The sequence below is a fragment of the Tachyglossus aculeatus genome, chromosome 2 (genome assembly GCF_015852505.1).
Source record: "Tachyglossus aculeatus isolate mTacAcu1 chromosome 2, mTacAcu1.pri, whole genome shotgun sequence".
NCBI lineage: Eukaryota > Metazoa > Chordata > Mammalia > Monotremata > Tachyglossidae > Tachyglossus > Tachyglossus aculeatus.
Window position 1 is genome coordinate 91,890,165 of NC_052067.1, and position 26,735 is coordinate 91,916,899.

General features: G+C 46.7%; 1 protein-coding gene across 3 annotated transcripts in view; it reads right to left on the reverse strand.

Annotated features, from left to right (window-relative positions):
* The window catches only part of NCOA7 (nuclear receptor coactivator 7), a 144,106-nt gene that overhangs the window by 102,934 nt on the left and 14,437 nt on the right, over positions 1-26,735 (reverse strand). For all 3 annotated transcript variants that reach the window (XM_038766438.1, XM_038766422.1, XM_038766431.1), the window contains exon 2: positions 13,938-14,046. In XM_038766438.1, coding sequence (XP_038622366.1) covers positions 13,938-13,984 — 47 coding nt within the window. In that variant the 5' untranslated portion in view covers positions 13,985-14,046. The remainder of the gene's footprint in view (positions 1-13,937; positions 14,047-26,735) is intronic.

Below are 26,735 nucleotides of genomic sequence, written 5' to 3' on the forward strand. Positions count from 1 at the left end.
GGTTCACAGTCTAAAAATACGATTGAATGAATGAATGACCGTCTGAAAATGCCTGCCTCAGAGCCCAGAGGGACGGGCACAGAGAATGTGCATAGCTCAGCATCTAGCCATTGCCCCCAGGGCATAAACTGTCCAGCACAGGTCCTGCTGGCAGTGGCAGAACACGTTTACCCCCTCTTAGCCCCTGGGGTCTGAGGAATGCTCACCCAAGACGGCCAAGAGGAAGAAAATGCACCAAGCTAGATTTTCATGAACCAGAAACGCAAGGGGATTTTCGGCCAAAGACCCTCCCACCAACAAACCGGGAGTGTAAAATGGCGTGTTACGATAAACCGGCCGACAGGCCTGCCCGGGCAGACCTGGGCACAGGCTGTCTCTCCTGCCTCGACCCCTGCCCCTCAGCCTCTCTGCCCCCGATCCACATCCGCCCCGATGACGGAGCCCGAATCCGTGCGACGTCGGAACCGAGTGCCCCGGGCCCCTCTCGGCAGCATCGCCTCCGAACCGAAGCGCAAGCGAACTTCATCTTTGTTTGTGAACAAGGTCGCGACCCAGGACAAGCACACGAGCACAGAGAGGGGGAATGCTTACTGTTCACAACCCTGTGGTGTTTATTAAACTCCCTATTTGACCAGCTGGCCACAAAGGTAATGAATTTTCAGCAGGAAGCAGAGTCAGCAGAGACAGAATAGGGTTTCATGCTCTTTGGCAGGTGGGGGCACCCACAACGACTGAGCCCCCTTTTTCCTCTCCTCCTCCCCATCCCCCCTGCCCTACCTCCTTCCCCTCCCCACAGCACCTGTATATATTTTTGTACAGATTTATTACTCTATTTTACTTGTACACATTTACTATTCTATTTATTTTGTTAATGATGTGTATCTAGCTTTATTTTTATTTATTCTGGTGACTTGACACCTGTCCACATGTTTTGTTTTGTTGTCTGTCTCCCCATTCTAGACTGTGAGCCCGTTGTTGGGTAGGGACTGTCTCTATATGTCGCCGACTTGTACTTCCCAAAGCGCTTAGTACAGTGCTCTGCACACAGTAAGCGCTCAATAAATACAACTGAATGAATAAGCAGCATGGCCTAGTGGATAGAGCATGGGCCTGGGAGCCAGAAAGACCTGGGTTCTAATCCTGACTACAACCACTTGCCTTCTGGGGGACCTTGGGAAGTCACTTCATTCATTCATTCATTCAGTCATATTTATTGAGCGCTTACTGTGTGCAGAGCACTGTACTACGTGCTTGGGAAGTACAAGTCAGCAACATATAGATGGTCCCTACCCAACAACGGGCTCACTGCACTTCTCTCTGCCTCACTTACCTCAACTGTAAAATGGGGATTAAGACTGTGAGCCCCATGTGGGACAGGGGCTGTGTCCAACCTGCTTACCTTGTAATTAACCCAGTGCTTAGTACAGTACTCGGCACATAGTAAGCGCTTAATAAATACCATTTAAACAAAAAAAAAACCCTCTTTCGACAAAGAACACGATCTCTACACTGTAAACTCCCTGTTGGCAGATAACATGTCTACCAATTCTGTTGTACTCTCCCAAGCACTTAGAACACTGCTCTGCTCACAAAAAGCACTCAATAAATATCACTGATTGATGGGCCTCGGCACAAGCCTGGTTTTAACTCACCGTCAACAGGTCAGGCGAATCAGCTCCTACAAGATGCTAGTTCCCAGCACTTATGTACATAACTTTGATGGTATTGACACCTGTCTACTTGTTTTGTTTTGTTGTCTGTCTCCCCCTTCTAGACTGTGAGCCCGTTGTTGGGTAGGGATTGTCTCTATCTGTTTCCAAATTGTACTTTCCAAGAGCTTAGTACAGTTCTCTGCACACAGTAAGTAAATATGATTGAATGAATGAATATCTCTAACATTTATTTAGGAGAAGCAGTGTGACCTAGTGGATAGAGCATGGGCCTGGGAGCAAGAAGGACCTGGGTTCTAATCCTGGCTCTGCCATTTCCCTGCTGTGTAACTTTGGACAACTCACTTCACTGTGCCTCAGCTCCCTCACCTGCAAAATGGGGATTAAAACTGTGTGCCCCATGTGGGACAAGGACTGTCTCCAACCCAATTTCCTTTTATCCAACCCTGTGCTTAGTACAGTGCTTGGCACGTATATATAGAAATATCACAATTATTATTATTATTATTTTTATTGATGTCAGTCTCCTGTAGACTGTAAGCTCATTTGGGCAGGGAATGTATCTGTTTATTGTTATATCGTGCAATATAACGGTAATACTCAGTACAGTGCACTGCACACAGTAAGCCCTCAATAAATATGACCGATTGACTACGTTGAACAGGAAACATTAAGCGGCAAGAGGAGCCCGGCCTTTCCGTCGGTCTCACCTGATGTCCCGTTGGGCGGATCTGGTCCAGTCTCCGCCGGGTCGCGGGAGGCCTGCCCACCTTTTCTACCCAGAGCTCGGCTTTCAGGAGCTGCTCGGCTCAATGGCCTCTGTTCTGGATGCCCTGGCACGGTGCCCGCCTGCCCAGCCCCTCTCTGCTGGGGGTCGTCGGCCCTCCCAGCTCAGCTGTTCCAATATCCACTGCCAGCCAGTGGGTACGACACCCGTTCTTTGGGGAGCTCAGAGCTAGTCCCCGGTTTCCACGACTCTTCGCTTTCATGGTATTTGTTGAGCGCTTGCTGTATGTTAAACAGCTTTCTAAATGCTGGGGCAGGTACGAGTTAATTAGGTTGGACAATAATAATAATAATAATGATGGCATTTATTAAGTGCTTACTATGTGCAAAGCACTGTTCTAAGCACTGGGACAAGGCCCCTGTCCCACATGGGGCTCACAGTCTAAGTAGGGAAAAACAAAGGAGGCCCAGAGAAGAGAAGAGACTTGCCTGAGGTTAAAGCAGACAAGGAATAGAGCCAGGATTAGAACTCAGGTCATCTGGCTAGTAGGCCCATGCTCTTTCCACTAGGCCACGCTGCTTCATGCTCGCTGCTCACACAGCTATCGGGGACGTATGTCCTTGCTCCGTTGTTCATTCATTCATTCAATCGTATTTATTGAGCACTTACCGTGTGCAGAGCACTACACTAAGCGCTGAGGAAGTACAAGTTGGCAACTTATAGAGACGGTCCCTACCCAACAACGGGCTCACAGTCTAGAAGGGGGAGACAGACAAGTAGTCAGAACAAACAGAAATAAAGCTAGATGCACATCATTAACACAATAAATAGAATAGTAAATACGTGCAAGTAAAATAAATAGAGTAATAAATCTGTACAAACATATATACAGGTGCTGTGGGGAGGGGAAGGAGGTAGGGCTGGGGGGGGGGATGGGGAGGGGGAGAGGAAGGAGGGGGCTCAGTCTGGGAAGGCTCCTTGGAGGAGGTGAGCTCTCAGTAGGGCTTTGAAGGGAGGAAGAGAGCTAGTTTGGTGGATGCGTGGAGGGAGGGCATTCCAGGCCAGGGGGAGGATGTGGGCCGGGGGTCGACGGCGAGACAGGCAAGAACGAGGTACAGTGAGAAGGTTAGCGGCAGAGGAGCGGAGGGTGCGGGCTGGGCTGGAGAAGGAGAAAAGGGAGGTGAGGTAGGAGGGTTGCTCGGTCCTCTCGGGGTTGTCAGAGCCACAGCCGGAGGAGAATCCGGTGTTCTAGGGGAGGAGCTGAACCGCTAATCTGCACACCACAGCCTGGCCTCACGGGTGTGTCCCCCTGCTCAGGGCATTTGCTGCTAAGAAACTGCAATCCACCACCCAACTCCACGTCCCCCTTTGCCCTTCACCCCCATGACAGATGAAGGATGCTGGCACCCTGATAAACAGCGCTGGCAACATGCCCTCCACGACTGGGACTAACAGTCAAGGGAGCTGCTAGAAGATGAGGGCACAAAACAAAGGGAGGGTCTCCCTAAACCCAAACTCTGGGTCTGAGGACACTTTCTGCCTCCCATGCATTTCCCAACTGATAATAATAATAATGATGATGGCATTTATTAAGCGCTTACCATGTGCAAAGCACTGTTCTAGACTGGGAGCCTGCTGTTGGGTAGGGACCGTCTCTATATGTTGCCAACTTGTACTTCTCAAGTGCTTAGTACAGTGCTCTGGACACAGGAAGCACTCAATACATACGATTGAATGAATGAATGTTCTAAGCACTGAGGAGGTTACTAGGTGATGAGGTTGTCCCACAAGGGGCTCACAGTCTTAATTCCCATTTTCCAGATGAGGTAACTGAGGCCCAGAGAAGTGACTTGCCCAAAGTAATAGAGCTGACAATTGGTGGAGCTGGGATTTGAACCCATGACCTCTGACTCCAAAGCCCGGGCTCTTTCCACTGAGCCACGCTGCTTCAACTGATGATGGATAAGCTGTACAGTGTGGGCAGGGAAAGTCTACCAACTTGGCTGTACTGAACTCTCCCAAGCTCTTAGTACTGTGCTCTGTGCTCAACAAAAAACACTGACTGATTGACTGAATTCAGTCCAAAAAACCCACTTTGGCCTCAATCCTAATTGAGGCAGTATGAGCTAGCAGAAAGGCCACCAGATTGGGGCTCAGGAGATCCAGGTTCTAGTCCCAGTTCTGCCTCTGGCTTGCTAAGAGTATGTGGGCAAGTCTCTTCACTTCTCTGGGCCTCAGTGACCTCATCTGTAAAATGGGGATTAAGACTGTGAGCCCCAGGCGGGACAGGGACTGTGTCCAACCCAGTTTGCTTGTATTCACCCCAGCGCTTAGTACAAGTGCCTGGCACATAGTAAGTGCTTAACAAATACCATTATTATTATTATTATAAACCAAAGACAGCAATCCCTGGATGCTACATAAAGCCACTACCACGGAATTGTGCTTGCTGGGTGAACTAAGCCAACATTATATGCAAAAATCCCATACGAATCCTCATCACCTCAGCAACAGACATATCTGCTTAGAACTTATCCAGCGCTTAGAACAGTGCTTTCCACATAGTAAGTGCTTATTAAATGCCATCATCATTATTATTATTATCTGCTCATACCTCTCCTGGATGAGGTACCATGCCTGACCCTTTTTTATGGTATTTAAGCACTGTTCCAGGCACTGTTCTAAGCACTGGGGTAGATACAAGCTCTAATCAGGTTGGACACAGTCCACATGGGGCTCACAATTTTAATCCCCATTTTACAGATGAGGTAACCGAGGCACAGAGAGGTGAAGTGAGCTGTCCAAAGTTACACGGCAGGGATATGGCAGAGCTGGGATTAGAACTCAGGTTCTTCTTACTGCTTACTCTTCTTCTGCTGCTACTCTCTCTCCCCCAATCTCTCCCTTCACCATCACGACAGGAACCAACCATGCTTTCAAAAGTGGAAAACATTTCACAGCTGTTATAAAGTTAGCTACAATTTTTCCACTCGCTTAACTTCCTGCTCACCCAGGACTGATAGCCTCTCTATATGTTGCCAACTTGTACTTCCCAAGCGCTTAGTACTCTGCACACAGTAAGCGCTCAATAAATACAATTGATTGATTGATTGATCCTCACTCGGTACCGGGATCTGAGAGCTGTGGTCTCTGTCGGGACTAGGGTCTGGAGGCTGGCAGTATTTGAGATTCCAGGACTTCACCACAATTTCCCCCGTCCCCAGCCCCATAGCATGTATGTGTCTACATTGATTCATTCAATCATATTTATTGAGCAATTACTGTGTGCAGAGCACTGTACTAAGCGCTTGGGAAGTACAAATCGGCAACATATAGAGACGGCCCCTACCCAACAATGGGCTCACAGTCTAGAAGAAGAAAAGCAGCAAAGACAGGTCAGAGGGGTCCAGGGTGGAGACAGGCATTTTCAGTAGAGGGAATCTATATCCATCATTTATCTTAATGTCTGTCTCCTCCTCTGGACTCCAAGCTCCTTGTGGGCACAGAACGTGTCAACCAACTCTGTTTTTTTGTTTGTTTGTTTTAATGGCATTTTTTAAGCACTTACTATGTGCAAAGCACTGTTCTAAGCGCTGGCGAGGATACAAGATGATCAGGTTGTCCCATGTGGGGCTCACAGGCTTAATCCCCATTTTACAGATGAGGTAACAGGCGCAGAGAAGTTAAGTGACTTGCCCCAAGTCACACAGTTGAAAAGCGGCGGAGCCGAGATTAGAACCCATGACCTCTCACTCCCAAGCCCGTGCTCTTCCACTGAGCCACGCTGCTTCTCTCCCAAACGCTTAGTACAGTGCCCTGTATCTATCTGTAATTTATTTATTCATTCATATTAATGTCTGTCTCCCCCTCTAGACTGTAAGCCATTGTGGGCATGTAATAGGTCTGATGGTTATTATACTGTACTCTCCCAAGCACTTAGTACAGTGCTTTGCATACAGTAAGCACTCAAATACCATCACTTATCACCTCCTTTATATTATGATCCCCCAAGTGTTCAGTACAGTGGTCTATACAGAGTATTTGGTCAATAAAAACCATTGACTGACTGGCCTCCCATCCTCAACCTGCTCCTGACACAGTCATTGTTAATAATTATTGTGGCACTTGTTAAGTGCTTACTATGTGCCAGGCACTGCACTAAGCGCTAGGCTAGTTACAAGGTAATTAGGTTGGACACAGTCCCTGTCTCACAAAGGGCTCACAGTCTTAATCCCCATTTTCCAGATAAGGGAACTGCGGCCCAGAGAAGTGACGTGACTTGACCAAGGTCACACAGCAGGCAAGTGGAGGAGCCAAGATTAGAACTTGGATCCTTCTGACTCATTCCTTCATTCATTCAATCGTATTTATTGAGCGCTTACTGTGTGCAGAGCACTGTACTAAGCACTTGGGAAGCACAAGTTGGTAACATATAGAGACGGTCCCTACCCAATAGTGGGCTCACAGTCTAGAAGGGGGAGACAGACAACAAAACAACAAATAATAACAAAATAAAATAAATAGAATAGTGACTATGTACAGGCCCATGATCTCTGCGTTAAGCCACACTGGTGATTGCATCTCCCCCTGCTCTCTCACCCTCACTGAGCATACCAACTACTCTACTGACAAAAATTGAAGGCGTCCAAAGTTCCTCCCCCGCCTCCCCACAGTCTCCTACGCCCTGGTGCACCCTTACCCTTCTTGGCCATTTCTTAAGGAGAGATTACTGGCCCACTTTCAAAAGTCCTCCTGACTCCCATGCCCATCCTCTACATCCTTTTTTTTTTTTTGATGGCATTTATTAAGCCCTTACTATGTGCAAAGCACTGTTCTAAGCACTGGGGAGGTTACAAGGGGATCAGGTTGTCCCACGTGGGGCTCACAGTCTTAATCCCCATTTTACAGATTAGGTAACAGGCACAGAGAAGCTAAGTGACTTGCCCAAAGTCACACAGCTGACAGTTGGCAGAGCCGGAATTTGAACCCATGACCTCTGACTCCAAAGCCTGAGCTCTTTCCACTGAGCCATGCTGCTTCTCGAGCTTCCTGCTTCCAACTTGTACTTCCCAAGCGCTTAGTACAGTGCTCTGCACAAAGTGCTCAATAAATACGATTGATTGATTGATTCACCTGCACCTCCGACCCCATCCTTTCACGTTTTACAAAAAAAAGCACTTGTCACCACTTTTCTTCCTTCCCTGAATACCATCCCCAACTGCTCTATTACTCTATTTATTTATTTTACTTGTACATAGCTATTCTATTTATTTTATTTTGTTAGTATGTTTGGTTTTGTTCTCTGCCTCCCCCTTTTAGACTGTGAGCCCACTGGTGGGTAGGGACTGTTTCTATATGTTGCCAACTTGTACTTCCCAAGCGCTTAGTACAGTGCTCTGCACACAGTAAGCGCTCAATAAATACGATTGATGATGATGATGATGATCCCCAACTGCTCATTCTCTGATAGCTTCCTTCCCCTCTGCCTTCAAACATGTCCATGTCTCCCCTTCAAACACACACACAAAAAAACGCTTCCTTGGAGCCCTTTGCAACAACCATCTCTCTCCTGTCATTCCAGTTCAACCTCTCTGCATGGGTTTGTATATAGTCGTTGCCTCCGCTTCCTCTCTTCAAACTCCATGTAGTGTTTTATTATTTTATCATCATTCCCAAGAGCTTAGTACAGTGCTCTGCACACAGTAAGTGCTCAATAAATACAATTGAATGAATTAATGGTATTTGGGTGCATACTATGAGCCAAACACTTTACTAAGCACTTGAGAGAGTACAATACAACAGAGCTGGCAGATACTTTCCCTGACGTCAAGCTTACAGTCTGGAGGGAGAGACGGGTAGTAATATAAGTAAACAATTTATAAAATACAATATAAAGATCTGGACGTAAGTGTTGTGGGGCACATATCAAATGCCCAAAGGTCAAAGATCCAAGTGCCTTAGATGATGCAGAAGTGAGAGTGAGCCAGGGAAAAGAGGGTTTAATTGGGGAAGGCCTCTTGAAGGAAATGTGACCTTAATAATGCTTCGAAGGTGGGGAGGGCGGTGGTTCGGCATGTATGAAAGGGGCAGGAGCTCCAGGCTAGGGGGAGGACATTCACTCATTCATTCAATAGTATTTATTGAGCATTTACTGTGTGCAGAGCACTGTACTGAGCACTTGGAAAGTACAATTCGGCAACAGATAGAGACAGTCCCTACCCAACAGCGGGCTCACAGTCTAGAAGGGGGAGACAGACAACAAAACAAAACAAGTAGATAGACATCAATAGCATCAAAATAGAAAAATAGAATTATAGATATATACACAATGGGAATGGGGTTGGTGGTGAGAGAGACAAGAGTGGGGCCCAGTGATCCAGCTGGAGAAGCAGCGTGGCTCAATGGAAAGAGCACGGGCTTGGAAGTCAGAGGTCATGGGTTCAAATCCCGGCTCCACCAATTGTCAGCTGTGTGACTTTGGGCAAGTCACTTCACTTCTCTGGGCCTCAGTTCCCTCATCTGTAAAATGGGGATGAAGACTGTGAGCCCCACGTGGGACAATCTGATCACCCTGTATCCTCCCCAGCACTTAGAACAGTGCTTTGCACATAGTAAGCGCTTAACAAATGCCATCATTATTATCAATCAATCAATCAATCGTATTTATTGAGTGCTTACTGTGTGCAGAGCACTGTACTAAGCGCTTGGGAAGTACAAGTTAGCGCTTGGGAAGTACAAGTTTATCCAGCTGGCACTAGAGGAACAAAGTCTGCAGGCTGGGCTGAAGTAGGAGATCAGTGATCAACTGAAGTGGTAGATCAACTTGTACTTCCCAAGCGCCTAGTACAGTGCTCTGCACACAGTAAGCGCTCAATAAATACGATTGAATGAAGTGAGGTGAGGAAGGAGGGGGTGAGCCAATTGAGTGCTTTAAAGTACATGGTAAGGAATTTCTGTTCCATGCGGTGGTGGCTGGAGATTCTTGAGGAGTTGGGAGAGACAGACTGAATCAATCAATCGTATTTACTGAGCGCTTACTTTGTGCAGAGCACTGTACTAAGCGCTTGGGAAGTACAAGTTGGCAACATATAGAGACAGTCCCTACCCAACAGTGGGCTCACCGTCTAAAAGACTGAACAGTTTTTTAGTAAAATGATCCGAGCAGCAGAGTGAAGTATGGACTGAGGTGGTGAAGAGACAGGAGGTCAGGTTTTATTATTGCAGATGTACCTGTCTCTAGTCCCTTCTCCCCATTTATCCTCTTGGATTGTGTGCCCCTCAAGGGACTGGGACCACATCCAATTGAGAAGCAGCATGGGAGTCAGGAAGACTTGGGTCCCAATCCCGGCTGCACCCCACCTCTTTGTTCTCTTTCTCCCACCACAGACCTCTGGCTCACGCCGTTCTTTCTGCCTGGAAGTTCCATGCTCTTCCTATCTTCAAATCCTTTCTAAAAAAATCACACCTCCTCCATTAGGTCTTCCCTGATTAATCTCTCTTCTCCCCAACCTATAACTGCCCCCACCAACCATATCAGCACTTCCACTTAAACTCTGAGGTATTCATACCCCTCCCTTAGCACGTACAGATATATCTTCACACTTTATCACATTCTCCTACCTCTTAGTTTCCCCAAAATAGACTGTATTTATTGAGCGCTTACTCTGTGCAGAGGACTATATTAAGCACTTAGGAGAGTACAATGCCACAGAGCCGACAGACACAATGAGCTTACAGTCTAGAGGGGGAAGATGGAAGTCAATACAAATAATCAATTCAATGAGCTTACTGATCTCAGAACAAAAACCCAGATGCTGAGAAGACAGGTTCTCTGCTACCATCTTGTCTTTCTTTCTACATACTCAGGATGGAAATTGTGCTGGATCGTAACCCAGGATCCAGATTCCTGCCCAAGGAAGGACTGGGAGACTCAGCTAGAGACAGAGATGAACAGGGATTTTACTGTAAACAGAGAAAGCCCTAGCTATGCCCGCTATGCCAACAATTCGGCATTTCAACACGAGAGCAGAGGTCGCCAGGCTAACTGAAATGTAAAAACCGCCCTGATCCAGGAGTGCTTTATGAGAGTCTCTCACACCGATAGAAGACGTCAGGGTGTGTGTCTTGGAGTCAAACAACCACTGAGAACTGCGTTACCTGTTCAATGGTTACTCTTTGCCAAACATTGTGCTAAGCATTGGGGTAGATGATTAAGTCAGACATTGTACAGGTCCCACACAGGGCTCAATGTTTAAGTGAGAGGGTGAAGATGTACGTACTGAATCCCCATTTTACATATAAAGAAACTGAGGCACAGAGAAGCTATGGAAATTGCCCAAGGTCTCACAGCAGGCAAGTGGAAGGGCCAGAATTAGAACCCAGGTCTCTGATCTCAACTCTGTCCTTGTTCTGCGATGTCCTCGATCTCTTGACTTGGCTACCCTGGAAAATCCCCATTTTCCAGGTCAAATAACTTGATCTCGGTTGAGTTGTTTAGCCTCTCTGAGCCACGAATGGCATTTGTTAAGTGCCTCCTATGTGCCAGACAGGACTTATGACTCCCCCCCACCCCCCTTTTTTTTTAAACAGTAAGTGTTAAGCACTTATTACGTGCCAAGCACTGTTCTAAATGCTGGGGTACATGCAAAGTAATCAGGTTGGACACAGCCCCTGTCATTCATTCATTCAATCATATTTATTGAGCACTTACTGTGTGCAGAGCACTGTACTAAGCCCTTGGGAAATACAAGTCGGCAACATATAGAGACGGTCCCTACCCAATAACAGGCTCACAGTCTACAAGGGGGAGACAAACAACAAAACAAGCGCTTAGAACAGTGCTTTGCACATAGTAAGTGCTTAACAAATACCATCATCATTATTATTATTATTAGGTAGATAGGTGTCCCCATCCCATAACAGGCTCACAGTCTAAGTAGGGGGAGAAAACAGCCGAGGATTTCTGTCCCCATGGATGTTTTGGGGACAAAATGAGAAGAGTGGTGTGAAAGCAGCATGGCCTAGATGATAGAACACAGGTCTGGGATTCAGAAGGACCTGGGTTCCAATCCCTGCTCCGCCACTTGCCTACTGAGTGACTTTGGGCCAGGACTTCACTTCTCCGTGCCTCAGTTCCCTCATCTGTGAAATGGGGATGAAGACTGTGAGCCCCCTGCTTGGGAGAAGCAGCGTGGCTCAGTGGGAAGAGCATGGACTTTGGAGTCAGAGGTCAGGGGTTCAAATCCCGGCTCCACCAACTGTCACCTGTGTGACTTTGGGCAAGTCACTTAACTTCTCTGTGCCTCAGTTCCCTCATCTGGAAAATGGGGATTAAAAAACTGTGAGTCCCCCGTGGGGCAACCTGATCACCTTGTAACCTCCCCAGCGCTTAGAACGGTGCTTTGCACATAGTAAGCGCTTAATAAATGCCATCATTATTATTATTATTATTACATGGATTGTGTCCAACCTGATTAACTTGTACCCCAGCAGTTGGTACAGTGCCTGCCACGGGGTAAGCAATTACCAGATATAGAGCAAAAGCGCTCTGGAAAAATGAATGTGCTAAAACAAAGAGAAGGTGATATCTCATGGCTGTTTGTCCCAGATTGGAAGTTTAGGGCACCACTTCCCGCCCGGATCGCCTTTAGGGATAAGGCTTTTGATCCAGCCGTCTCAGATTGCTACACAACGGCCTCTTTCCGAGGGAAAACCCCCACATTCCACCCATCACCAAGACGCCTGACCCGCTAGATGGTGACTGGACTCTGCCCGTACCTATCCGACTGAACTGTTGGGCTGTTATCCAGTTGAGGTGCTCCCTCCAGACAGCCTCACTGGATAACACAGACCTCCAAAAGATATCTCCTTTCGAGGTCGAGAAGTGGCATGGCTTAGTGGAGAAGCAGCGTGGCTCAGTGGAAAGAGCCCGCGCTTTGGAGTCAGAGGTCATGGGTTCAAATCCCAGCTTTGCCAATTGTCAGCTGTGTGACCTTGGGCAAATCACTTAACTTCTCCGTGCCTCAGTTTCCTCATCTGTAAAATGGGGATTAAGACTGTGAGCCCCTCCGTGGGACAACCTGATCACCTTGTAACCTCCCCGGCGCTTAGAACAGTGCTTTGCACATAGTAAGCGCTTAATAAATGCCATCAAAAAAAAAAATCCCAGCTTTGCCAATTGTCAGCTGTGTGACCTTGGGAAAATCACTTAACTTCTCTGCGCCTCAGTTCCCTCATCTGTAAAGTGGGGATTAAGACTGTGAGCCCCCCCGTGGGACAACCTGATCACCTTGGAACCTCCCCAGCGCTTAGAACAGTGCTTTGCACATAGTAAGTGCTTAATAAATGCCATTATTATTATTATTATCATTATTATTACTATAAAGCACGGGCCTGGAAGTCAAAAGGACTATCCCGGCTCCACCACTTGTCTGTTTTATGACCTTGTGAAAGTCACTTCACTTCCTTATGCCTCAGTTGACTCATCTGTCAAACGGGGATTAAGACTGTGAGACCCACGTGGAACAGAAAAATAGTGTGGCTTAGTGGCAGGAGCACAGGCTTGGGGGTCAGACGACGTGGGTTCTAATCCCGGCTTGCCGCTTGTCTGCTATGTGACCTTGGGTGAGCCATTTAACTTCTCTGTGCCCCAGTGACCTCATCTGGAAAATGGGGATTAAGACTGTGAGCCCCACATGGGACAAACCCGATCATCTTGTATCTACCTCAGTGCTTAGAACAGTGCTTGGTACATAGTAAGCGCTTAACAAATTCCATAACAATAATAATAATAATAGGGACTGTGTCCAAATCAATTTGCCCAGTGCTTACTACAATTCTTGGCATATAGTAAGTGCTTAACAAATACCACAATTATTATTATTAGATCGAGATTACCTAGGTCATTTGGTCCTCTCATCATCATCAACATCATCAATCGTATTTATTGAGCGCTTACTATGTGCAGAGCACTGTACTAAGCGCTTGGGAAGTACAAATTGGTACTCTCCCCTCGAGACGACTGCACTGAGGACCTTTTCAATCCATTGTATTTATTGAGTGCTTACTGTGTGCAGGGCACTGTACTAAGTGCTTGGGAGAGTACGATATAGCAGAGCTGATGGACACTTTCACTGCCCACAACAAGCTGAGTGTCTCCGGGGGAGACAGATATGCCTAAAATGCCTACTGTTTCCCTCATTCTACTGCAGAGTCACTGGGGTGCAGGGACACGAGACTCACACTCCGCGCAGGCAATTTACACCCAGTTCCCAGGGACGGCTCCAAACTCCAGGGATCATTTTTATAAGGGCCCCAGCGGGACGGGAAGAATCCGAGTTCCCGGTTTCCCATAAGTTCTTGCCAGGGAAATTCCAGATGCAACTCTTCTAACTCTCCCCACCAGTGCCTGGCGGGAAAGGGAAGCTACTTCCCGTTTGCAATTGTGTTGGGTCAGTCCACGCCCCAAGGAAGTCCTCCGGGAAGGGGGGCACATTTTTCCAGAGCCCGGGAACCATCCCGGAAGGACAGCGTCTGCTTACCGAGCGAAATAGCCGGGCCGACGCTCTTTCTTCTCTTTAGTGTCCATAGTCGGAAGCGCAGTGAGGGGATTGCTGGAGGCCACAGCTCAAGGGTCAGCACTACGTCCCCCTGCAGGGAGAAACACCACACAAACACACACATACACAAACACACAAACCACGGTTACTGCGGGAACCCACGGTTGCCGGAGCAAAGAGCAACCCGGTGTGGATGTGCACAGCCCCACGGCGGACGTAGATAAACTTTAACCCGAGACGGCCGGCCCCGAGATCCAGCTGCATCCAGAAAGGACTCCAAATGAAAACGATATCCAAGGGGCCGGCGGTAAAGCGGGGAACAGGAAAGCCCAGGAGGGCCGATTCATCTGAGAACTGTTGTTTTATTTTTGACAGTGGAAAAAAATCACTTCGAGTACCATTCCCCAGGATGACCTTTTGGGACAGGCCTGTAACTATCATTTCAAGGAGCACCTGGTAAATGGGCTTTTATATGGAAGGTCCAACAAAAATGCAAAGGGCAGCCATCTCTCCTTTTCTCTCTCTCTCTCTATATATGTTTATATAAATATTTATATAAATAAATATTTTCAAAGGAAGAGGGGCAAAAGTAGATGACTTTTAAAGAAGAGTTTTCAATCTCTTCCCGCCCACCCATTATTTGCTGAAATAGGAATCAATCAACGTTGTTTATGGAGTGCTCACGGTGTGCTGAGCACTGGAAGTCTTGATAAGAGCGGCAGTGTGGCTCAGAGGAAAGAGCCTGGGCTTTGGAGTCAGAGGTCAGGGGTTCAAATCCCGGCTCCACCACTTGTCAGCTGTGTGACTTTGGGCAAGTCACTTCACTTCTCTGGGCTTCAGTTACCTCATCTGGAAAATGGGGATTAAGACTGTGAGCCCCCCATGACACAACCTGATCACCTTGTAACCTCCCCAGCGCTTAGAACAGTGCTTTGCACATAGTAAGCGCTTAATAAATGCCATTATTATTATTATTATTAATTAAGCATTTATGATATGCCAAAGCCCTGTGCTAAACGCTGCAGTAGATACAAGATAATCAGATTGGACACAGTCTGTCTCCCATGAGGCTACGAGGTACGGGGGAGTGGGTATATTATTACCACAATAATAACTGTGGGATTTATTTAGCACTTATTATGAGGCAAACACCACACTCAGTGTTAGCGTAGATATAAGATAATCAGGTTGGACACGGTCCCTGTACCACATGAAGATCGTGGTTGATATAGGAAGGAGAAAAGATATTGAGCCCCTGTTTTACAGATGAGCAAACTAAGATACGAAAGAGGTTGGGTGATTTGCCCAAAACCACACTGCAGACAAGTGGCAAAGCTGGGACTCATTAGCCATGCCTCCCAGCACCTATGCTCTTTCCACTCGGTCTTACTACTTTTCATTTGAGAAGCAGCGGCCTCGGGCAAGTCACTTAACTGCGCTGTGCCTCGGTTTCCTCATCTGTAAAACAATAATTATAGTATTTGTTAAGCGCTTACGATGTGCCTGGCACTGTTCTACACACTGGCGTAGATACAGGGTAATCAGGTTGGACAAAGTCCCTGCCCCACGTGGGGCTCAGTCTCAATTCCCATTTAACAGATGAGGTAACTGAGGCCCAGAGAAGTCAGGTGACTTGCCCGAGGCCATACGGCAGACAAGTGGTGGAGCCAGAATTAGAACCCATGGCCTTCTAACTCCTAGGCCCGTGCTCTACCCACCACGCCATGCTGCTTCTCTAAAATAGGGACTCAATACTTGTTCTCTCTCCCACTTACACTGTGAACTCCACGTGGGTCAGGAATGGTATCCAACCAGGGGTTAGTACAGTTCCTGTCACAGAGTAAGCACTCAACAAATACAATTATTATAGCTGTTATTATTATTATTTTCTGTGACCAATCACAAACATCTACAATTGCCCGTAGGGGAATTTAGGGAAACGGGAAAGGGCATGGAGCAAGAAGAGAATCTAACATTCACAGCTATGCTTAAATAGAGAAGCAGCGTGGCTCAGTGGAAAGAGCCCGGGCTTTGGAGTCAGAGGTCATGGGTTCAAATCCCGGCTCTGCCAATTGTCAGCTGTGTGACTTTGAGCAAATCCCTTAACTTCTCTGGGCCTCAGCTAACTCATCTGTAAAATGGGGATTAATACTGTGAGCCCCACATAGGACAACCTGATCACCTTGTAACCTCCCCAGAGCTTAAAACAGTGATTTGCACATAGTAAATGCTTAATAAATGTCATTATTATTATTATTAATAATAAAATGAGAAAAGTGGTGTGAAAACACTGTGGAGAAATGAATAGGCTACACAAAGAGAAGGTGATATCTTGTGGCTGTCTGTTCCACACTGGAAGATGCAGATTACAACTCCACGCCCGGATCGCCCCTAGGGATAAGGCCTTTAGACCCCAGAACAACCTATGCAAGATGGTTGCTTTTTTTAAATAAAGTATTAGGCACTTTTCTAAATGTTGGGGTAATACAAGTTAATCAGGTGAGACAGTCCTGTCCCACATGGCTCTCACTGTCTAAGTAGGAGGGAGCAGGGTTTAATATCCATTTTCCAGATGAGGAAATTGAGGCACAGAGAACTCGCTCAGGGTCACCCAGCAGACAAGTGGCAGAGCCGGAATTAGAACCCAGACCCTCTGGCTCCTAGGCCTTTCAGCCCCAGGCGATGGTCCAGCCTAGGCTTAAGCTGAGCCCATTCCCGAAAGCTCCCAGGAAGCCAGAACTTATCTGGGCTTTCCCCTGGATTCCATAGCGCACTCTCGCTCCCTTCCCCTCCCCTTCCCGGTTTTTCTCCAGGATCATCAGCAGCCACAAGGCTGATGGAAGGAACGTTAATAATAATAACGATGGCATTTATTAAGCGCTTACTATGTGCCAAGCACTGTTCTAAGTGCTAGGGAGGTTACAAAGTGATCAGGTTGCCCCACGGGGGGCTCACAGTCTTAATCCCCATTTTACAGATGAGGTGACTGAAGCTCAGAGAATTTAAGTGACTTGCCCAAAGTCACACAGCTGACAAGTGGCGGGGCTGGGATTTGAACCCATGACCTCTGACACCAAAGCTCGGGCTCTTTCCACTTGGGCACAAGGAGCCAAACTGGGCTCCTCCTTCTGGGTGCAAGGGAAGCAGTGTGATCCAGTGGAGAGAGCACCAGCCTGGGAATCAAAAGGACCTGGGTTCAAATCCCGCTCCGCCATGTGTCTGCTGTAGGATCTAGAGCAAGTAACTTCACTTGCCACCAACTGTGCCGCCATTTCCTCATCTGGAAAACGGGGATTAAACCCTACACCCTCCTACTGAGACGGTGAACTCCGTAAGGGACAAGGACTATGTCTCACTTGACTAATTTGTATCTACCCCAGCACTTAGAACATCATTTGACACGTAGTAAGTGCTTAACAAATACCACATTTGTTAGACTCCGGGCCTGGGAGTCAGAAGGAACTGGGTTCTAAACCCAGCTCCATCACTTTGTCTGTTCTCTGACCTGGGGATAGTCAGTTCACTTCTCCGAGTCTCGGTTACCTCAACTGTTAAATGGGGATTAAGACCGTAAGCCCCACGTGAGACATGGACTATGTCCAATTTGATTAGCTTGCATCTTTCCCCAGTGCTTAGTACGGTGGCTGGCACATAGCAGGCACTTAAAAGCCATAAAAACACACAAAAAGGAGCTGAGCCAGTCACCTGCACCCAGAATTTACAATGCATTTGGTTTCTGACTGATGCTTCTGAAGTCAAAGCATCATGAAAGTCTGAAATAGTTTTCTTCTAGGAACGGTGTCACAAATGGAAGTTGGTTTCTGAATCAAAGTTGGACACCTGATTTAAACAAAAATCTCTCAGAGTGTGCACCCTATCAATTGTAGATGAGCACTATGGCTACATCAATGTGTGTATTTATAAACACACCTGTGTGTGTGTACATATATATATACACACACACATACGGGGGGCTGGGGGAGAGTATATTTGTGTGAGAGAATCAGGGAGGTCCCAAGATTCGGAAGCTGGTTTATTTCATCAGATATAAAACATCTCGATCCCCTTAATAGACATCACTGTTAATACTCATTCATTCAGTCATATTTATTGAGTGCTTGCTTTGTGCAAAACACTGTACTAAGCACTTGGGATATGAAGAGGGGAAGGAGTTCCAGGCTGGAGTGAGGACACGAATAAGGGGTCAATGGTGAGAGACAAGATGGAAGTCAGCAAGGATGGAGAAACGTTACAGTGGGCAAAGACCATATCCTACCTGATTACCTTGTATCTACTCCAACGCCCAGAACAACGCTTTGCACATTGTAAGTGTTTAATAAATACCATCATCATCATTATTATTATTATTATAAATCAGAGTTGGTAGACAAGTTCCTTGCCCACAAAGAGGTTACAGTCTAGGGAGGGCCTAGACTAAAACCTGCATGATCTCTTCATTGCTCAAGATTCTCATCTTGGGATGGTGGAAAAGGATGTAATGGGAGGGAAGGCGAAAAGGGGGAAAAAAAGGAGAAGAAGGTGAGAGGGAATAGGGGGAAGAAAAACATTTTTATCTTGGGAAGGCATCTGCAGTTGAAGGGAAAGCTACCTCCCAACTCATTACCAATTCTGGATTTATTCCCCAAAGACAGCTCCTCGATTTACCCTCCTTTGGGGTACAGAAACAGTAAGATTAATGGCATTTATTAAGAGCTTACTATGTGCAAAGCAGTGTTCCAAGCTCTGGGGAGGTCACAAGGTGATCAGGTGACCATGTGGGGCTCACAGTCTTAATCCCCATTTTACAAATGAGGGAACTGAGGCACAGAGAAGTTAAGTGACTTGCCCAAAGTCACACAGCTAAGTGGCAGAGCCGACATTTGAACCCATGACCTCTGACTCCAAAGCCCATGCTCGTTTCACTGAGCCACGCTGCTTCTCAAAAGATTAGCTCAAAAACCGTATCAGACACAAACCAGGATGTCCACGCCAGCAAATGCTATCTCAAACAACACCCCTACTTGTCCGATACCATTGGTTTACATCTCCGTTTCCCCTGATGGATATCCAAATCCTTCACGTAGCATCATTAAAGTTTCACTGTTCCAAGGTCACCAAGACAGTAATTGTGTCTTGGAGCCCAAGGTCATTAAGACCTCGGGACTCCAGACACATGAGCTCGCCATGGGCACGAATGTGTCTGTTGTTATGTAGCACTCTACCAAGCGCTCAGTACAGTGAACACAGTAAGCGCTCAATAAATACCACTGAATGAATTCATATTCTCCCTCCTCTCCTTGTGGATGTGTAACGAAAGCAGTCATTCCTGTAAAACCAGGAGCGTGTCAACAAAAACTCATCTATGAAATCTGGACTGTTTATACAGAAGCAGTAAGGTCATGGTTTGGGTAAGGAATTTGGTTTCAGGCCCATCGTGCTTAGGCGGGATGCTATTGGGAGCTAACAGGAGAATCCACAGGATGATTACAGGACTACATGGCCGTTCTGAAACTTTCTAATTCCGTAGAGACATCTTTTGTGAATCGTGCACAAGTATCCCAGCGACACTGGGACACTCCCGACTCTGTACCTAGACTTTACTGCTGAGCCCTCCAGGAAAAATCCCCCTAAGGCCCACACCACTGGAAGAATTCTCATCTGAACATGAAAATGAAGGGAGAAGGAGAAGGGGAGAATAAGAAAATGGAAGAGGGGAAAGCAGGAGAGGGATTTTAAAGCAGTCACTGAGACGGTTCATCTGAGGGATTCCAAAGAACGCTAACGGCACCGGAGCGGTCCTCGGCTTCGAGACTGTGCTGTTGATGGGGAGACTGTGGCCTGGAGCATGAGAGCCCCTGAGAGAGCAGCTCGGCCTAGTGGAAAGCGCACGGGCCTGAAAGTCAGAGGGATCTGGGTTCTAATCCCAGCTCTGCCACGGGTTTACTGTGTGACCTTAGGCGAGTCACTTCACTTCTCTGTACCTCAGTTTACCTCACCTGTCAAAAGGAGATTGAGATAGTCTCATGTGGGACACGGACTGTGTCCAACCTGATAGGCTTGTATCTACCACAGTGCTTAGTACAGTGCCTGGAACATAGTATGTGCTTAACAAATACTGCAATTATTATTATCATTAGATCTCTCTCACACAATGGTCCACGTCTTTCTGATCCTCTCCATCCGGGGCTAACGCCGCACGGCCTAGGCGAAAAGCACAGGCCTGCGAGTCAGAGGACCTGGGTTCTAATCGCAGCTCCGCCACTTGCCTGCTCAGTGACCTTGGGCCTCAGTTATTCCAACTGTAAAATGGGGATTCAATCCTCCTTCCTTCCCCTTACAGCCCCATATGGGACAGCAACTGTGCCCTGACTGCTGCCTTGCATCTACCCCAAATAAGGCCTCTTTTCTCTGACTCCCTCTCCGTTCCACGTCATCTATACATTTTGATCTGTGATGACGATGATGATGGTATTTGTCAAGCGCTTACTATGTGCAAAGCACTGTTCTAAGCTCTGGGGGGAGACAAGGTGAAGAGATTGTCCCAGGTGGGGCTCACAGTCTTCATCCCCATTTTACAGATGAGGTAACTGAGGCACAGAGATGTTAAGTGACTTGCCCAAAGTCACACAGCCGATAAGTGGCAGAACCGGGATTAGGACCCATAACCTCTGACTCCCAAGCCCAGGCTCTTTCCACTGAGCCACACTGCTTCTGTGCCCTTTGGACATTTGGCATTCACCCCACCCTCATCCCCACAGCTCTTATGTACATATCTGTAATTTATTTATATACTACTGTATTGAATAAAATAAAATGTTTATTTATACAGTCTCCACCTCTAGACTGTAAGCTCGTTGTGGGCAGGAAAAGTATCTACCCACTCTGCTGCACTATATTCTCGTGACTCATTAGCACTGTGTTCTGCACACGGTAAGTGCTCAATAAATACCAGATTGATCTATCCCAGGGATTGGTACATTGCCTGATACCACAGTAAGCACTTAACAAGTACCAACAAAAAAAACCCCAACAAAATGGCTAAAGAGGGGCAAGGTAAATTCGCTCACCAGCAGGGTAATTGATTTGTTTTACAGTAGTGGTGATGGTTTGCACTGAGCCATCCACACTCTCTCGCCCTGCAGTTTCCACTGTAAGATGACTGGTAGGGAGAATGCAAGAGTGAAGGTGATGGGATGGCATGCAACAGAATGCCTGACGATTTCAAGAGCAGCAGACACTTCTGTGTTCTCATCCTTTTCTAAACCTTTGTTGAGACTGATGCTCAGCATCAGGGTGGCTTCGGGTTAAGAGACTGTTTCCACTTTCCTCAACTTCACGTCACGGAAAACACAGAGGTCAAAGAAACAAAACAACACACGAGCCAAGAGGGGACTAATGCGGCTTGCTGCCTGGGCTTGCAGCCAAAGGGCAATGACAACAGTGAGACACTTAATTTCTAGAGAGCTTTTCTTTTCTCAGCGTGCTACCACACCAATTATCTCTTTTGCTCCTTTGGTTCTCTGTGTAGTGGGGAGAGGCAGGGATACTTGCACCGTTTTACAGATGAGGAAACTGAAGCTCAGAGAGGTAAAATGACTTGACCAAAGTCACAGAGCCAGGTAGCAGCAGAGCTGGAACGAGAACTCAGATCTCCCGGCTCCAAAGCGAACAGCCCGGGAGCTCTTGAGGTACCGGTTTGCGCCCCATCTTGCTGGGTGGAGTGGCATGTTCTGTGCCCAGCCCCAGGCTCTGCCATCTGGACCACACCAAGAAGCCATCTCCTCTTGGAAAGACCCTGCCAGCTGACACTGCTGTACTGTACTCTCCCAAGCATTTGGTACGGTAATCTGAAGTTTCTATCCCTCTGTTTATTTATCCTTAGGGTGTCACCCTAAGACTTAGACTGAGACTTACAATCCCAAGAAATAATGATAATAATAATAATAATAATGGGCCCGGGAGCCAGAAGGACCTGGATTCTAAAACTGGCTCCACCATTTGTCCGATGTGGACAAGTCACTTCCCTGGACCTCGGTTACCTCATCTGTAAAATGAGGTTTAAGCCTGTGAGCCCCATGTGGGGCAGGGACTGTGTCCAACCTGATTAACTTGTAGCTACCCTAGAGCTTTGAAAAATGCCTAGCACATAGTAAGTGCTTAAATACCGTAGAAGAAATGAAAGAGAATGCAAAATAGATGACAATAAAAATGATGATAACAATAATGACTGGTATTTGTTCAATGCTTAGTACGTACCAAGCATGTTATAAAATGGGGATTGAGACTGTGAGCCCCACATGGGACAGGGGCTGCGTCCAACTCAATTTGCTTGTATCCACCCCAGCGTGTTATATTGTACTCTCCCAAGCTCTTAGTACAGTGCTCTGCATACAGTAAGCGCTCAATAAATACAACTGATTGATATGTCCCATAGGGGATTCACCATCTAAGTAGGAGAGAGAACAGTGCCTGGCACATAGTAAGGGCTTAACAAATTCATTCATTCAATCGTATTTATTGAGCACTTACTGTGTGCAGAGCACTGTACTAAATGCTTGGGAAGTACAAGTTGGCAACACATAGAGACGGTCCCTACCCAACAGTGGGCTCACAGTCTAGAAGGGGGAGACAGACAACAAAACAAAACATATTAACAAAATAAAATAAATAGAATAAATATGAACAAGTAAAATAAATAAGTAGAGTAATAAATACATGAAAACATATATACAGGTGCTGTGGGGAAGGGAAGGAGGTAAGGCAGGTGGGATGGAGAGCGGGAGGAGGGGGAGAGGAAGGAGGGGGCTCAAATACCATCATCATCACTGTACTTATTGGTGGGGTAGTTAGAGACACAGCCCCTGCCCCGTCTCTCCCTACTCTAGTCCATACTTCACTCTGCTGCCCGGATCATTTTTCTACAGAAAAGTTCAGGCCACGTTTCCCCACTCCTCAAGAAATTCCGATGGTTGCCCATCCACCACTGAAACAAACAGAAACTCCTTATCAACGGCTTTAAAGCAGTCCATCACCTTGCCCCCTCCTACCTCATCTCACTGCTCTCCTACTATAACCAAGCCATACATTCTCTATATGTTGCCAACTTGTACTTTCCAAGTGCTTAGTACAGTGCTCTGCATATAGTAAACGCTCAATAAATACGATTGATGATGATGATGATGATCTTTCTCACTGTATGTCAATCTCATTTCTCTCTCTCTCTCCACATCCTACCTCTGGCCTAGAATACCCTCTTATCTTCATATTCGACAGATGATCACTCTCCCCACCTTCAAAGCCTTATTGAAGGCCCATCTCCTTCAAGAGGCCTTTCCCGAAAAGGCCAATACTTCCTCTTTTCCCACTCCCTTCTGCATCACCCTATTCGTACCTTTTATTTGCTCCTCCCTCAGCCCCACAGCACTTACATACACCTCCATAATTTCTTTATATTAATGCCTGTCTCCCCCTCTAGACTGTAAGGTCGTTGTGGGCAGGGAATGCATCTGCTTATTGTTATATTGTACTCTCCCAAGCTCTTAGTCCAGTGCTCTGCATACAGTAAGCGCTCAATAAATACAACTGATTGATATGTCCCATAGGGGATTTCCCATAATAATACTAATAATAATAATGGCATTTATTAAGCACTTACTATGTGCAAAGCACTGTTCTAAGCGCTGGGGTGGTTACAAGGTGATCAGGTTGTCCCACGGGGGGCTCACAGTCTTCATCCCCATTTTCCAGATGAGGGAATTGAGGGCCAGAGAAGTGAAGTGACTTGACCAAAGTCACACAGCTGACAAGTGGCGGGGCCAGGATTTGAACTCACCACCTCTGACTCCAAAGCCCGGGCTCTTTCCACTGAGCCATGCCGCCCATCCAAGTAGGAGAGAGAACAGATATCAAATCCCCATTTTATAGATGAGGAAAATGAGGTAATGAGAAGTTAAGTGACTTGGCCAAAGTCACAGAGCAAGCAGGTGGCAGAATCAGAATTCGAACTCAGGTCCTCCGACTTCCAGGCCTGGATTGTTTCCACTAGGCCATGTTGAAACCAGAAACTGGGAGCATGGGGGACTGAAAAATATGAATGAAGGAAAGGGAAGCAAGATAAGGGGAAGAGGCCAAATCTTGAATCCGGGTGCCTGCAACCTTCTGGGAAGAGGCCAAACTTAAAAGCAGGAGTCTCCTAGCAAGGCTCCCAGCCGGCCAACGCGGGTCTAAATCAGAACTGCTGCTGCTGAGAGACACAGAAAGAGCGAAAAACAAAGGCGGGGCCCTCACGTTCGGTGGACCGAGGGGAACTGAAAAAGATTTAGAAAAATTCTGAATATGAGTGGGTTCTAATCCCGGCTCTAATACTTGCCTGCTGGGTGATTTGGGGCAAGTCATTTCATTTTTCTGGGCCTCAGTTACCTCATCTACCAAATGGGGATTAAGACTGTGAGCCCCATGTCCAACCTGATTACCTTGTATGTCAATGCTTAGAACAATACCTGGCACCTAGTAAGCGCTTAACGAATGCCATAAAAAAGTCACCATATGTGAGGCTCCGCTCTAGACTGTAACCTCTCTGCGGGCAGGGAACTTGTCTGCTCACTCTGTTGTACTGTGCTCTCTCAAACCCATATCCCACATGGATAATCAGATTGGATACTGTCCCTGTCCCACAAGGACTCACGACGGAAGGAGAACGGGCGTATCTTTTCCCATTTTACAGGGCAGGAAACTGTGGCACAGAAAGGTTAAGTGGTTTGCTCACAGTCACACGATAGCCAACTGGCAGAGCCAGGATTAGAATGCGGGACTCCACCTCCTAACCTTGCGGTCTATCAATCACGCATGGGATGAACATGGAATTCATGGCCTTTTCGTTTGTTTATAGTAGAGGTTAAGGACGTCCCTCCCTCTTGCTGAAGAGGTTTTTCCCGGCCAGGGAAAAATGCCGTGACTGGGAAACACACTCAAGTATGTGGTCACAAGCACCCCACCCTGGAACAACGCCTCCTTTCTCTCCTTGTGACAAGGAGGAAACTCTGCCAATGGTCACGAACATACCTTCCAATTATATACTATAAACTACTCATTTGTTTGTATTAATGTCTGTCTTCCCCCTCTAGGCTGTAAGTTCGTTATGGGCAGGGAACACGTCTGCTAATTCTGTTGAACTGAACGCTCCCGTGCCCTTCATACAGTGCTCTACACAGAGTAACCACTCAATAAATACGACTGAATGATTGATTGATTGGAAGCCTACTAATGAGTTGGACAGAACGGAAAACGTAGACCCTGAACGCGAGTTGTCGGTCTTCCAAACTTTGCGCTAATAGCCCTTCGGACTCCCAGGCCTGTGCTCTAATCACTAGGCCAAACACTTACTGTGTGGACAGCCCTAACTACGCACTTGGGAAAGCATAATATAAGAGTCCTTAGACAAGAATTCCAATTATTGGGTCAAACCCAATGGTCCACTCAGTTTTGGGCTCTTTCTCCATCAGGGACAACATTTGTACTTTCCAAGCGCTTAGTACAGTGCTCTGCACATAGTAAGCGCTCAATAAATACGATTGATGATGATGATGATGATCTGCACCTTCAACAGCCCTCCTTCCCATCTGCTTTGAGGCACAAGATCAGCTCTCCTTTCCACTTTACCTCAATTTCTTACTAAAACCAGTCCTGTCCACCTCACTCCTCTGGTACTAACCTACTCACAGCACCTCTATCTTGTCTCACTCTCACTGCCAAATCCTCATCCGCGTCCTCCCACTGGCCTGGAACTCGCTCCCTCTTCAGATCTGACAGTTCACCCTCCCCTCCATCAATGAATCAATGGTATTTGAGCACTGACTCTTTGCAGAACGCTGCGCTAAGCACTTGAGGGTGTACAAAACACTAAGTAGATACTCTCCTCCTCTTGGAGATGTGATCTTAACAAGGCCTTAAAGATGGGGTGGGTAGTCTGTCATATATGAAAGAGAGAGAGGCAGTTCCAGGCCAGAGGGAGAACTTGGGCACAATAGGTGCTCACTCAGTAAATATTACTGATTTATTTTCCAAAAAACTGGGTAAGCTTCAGCTATATGCACGTGAGTATCCTTTGGAGGAACCAATACAATAATCAGACCTCAAAACACGTAGAAAGGTTAAACCTTTTTCTATGTTGGGGACGGAGGGAGTGGAGTGAGGGATCAAGGGGGAAGAAGAAAGGAGCTTAGATACTATTAAGCAGCGGTGGACACGGAAATCATTCTTAAAGCCAGAGGTAAAAAACTGACTGAAGCCATAAATATTCACTCATTCAATCATATTTATTGAGCGCTTACTGTGTGCAGAGCACTGTATTAAGCACTTGGAAAGTACCATTCAGCAATATGGACAATCCCTGCCCACAATGAAATTTCAGTCTAGGAGGGGGGAGAAATATATATATATACACACACACACACATGAATACATATTATATATATATATATATATATATATATATATATATATATAAATATGTACTGGTCCTTGGCTATAATATTGCGCAGGAAGGTAGAAGTGAAAAGGACAGACAAATGTTTAATAGGGACCTTGTAAAACAGAAAATATAGAAGCAGCAGTAGTCAAGACACCAGAATTACTTTGGTACTGAACTGAAATAGAAGATGTACTTGGGGGAAGTTATGAATGAATGCTCTCTAAACCTTTGTGTGACTTTGGGCAAGTCATTTAACTTCTCTGGGCCTCAGTTCCCTCAGCTGTAAAATGGGGATTAAGACTGTGAGCCCC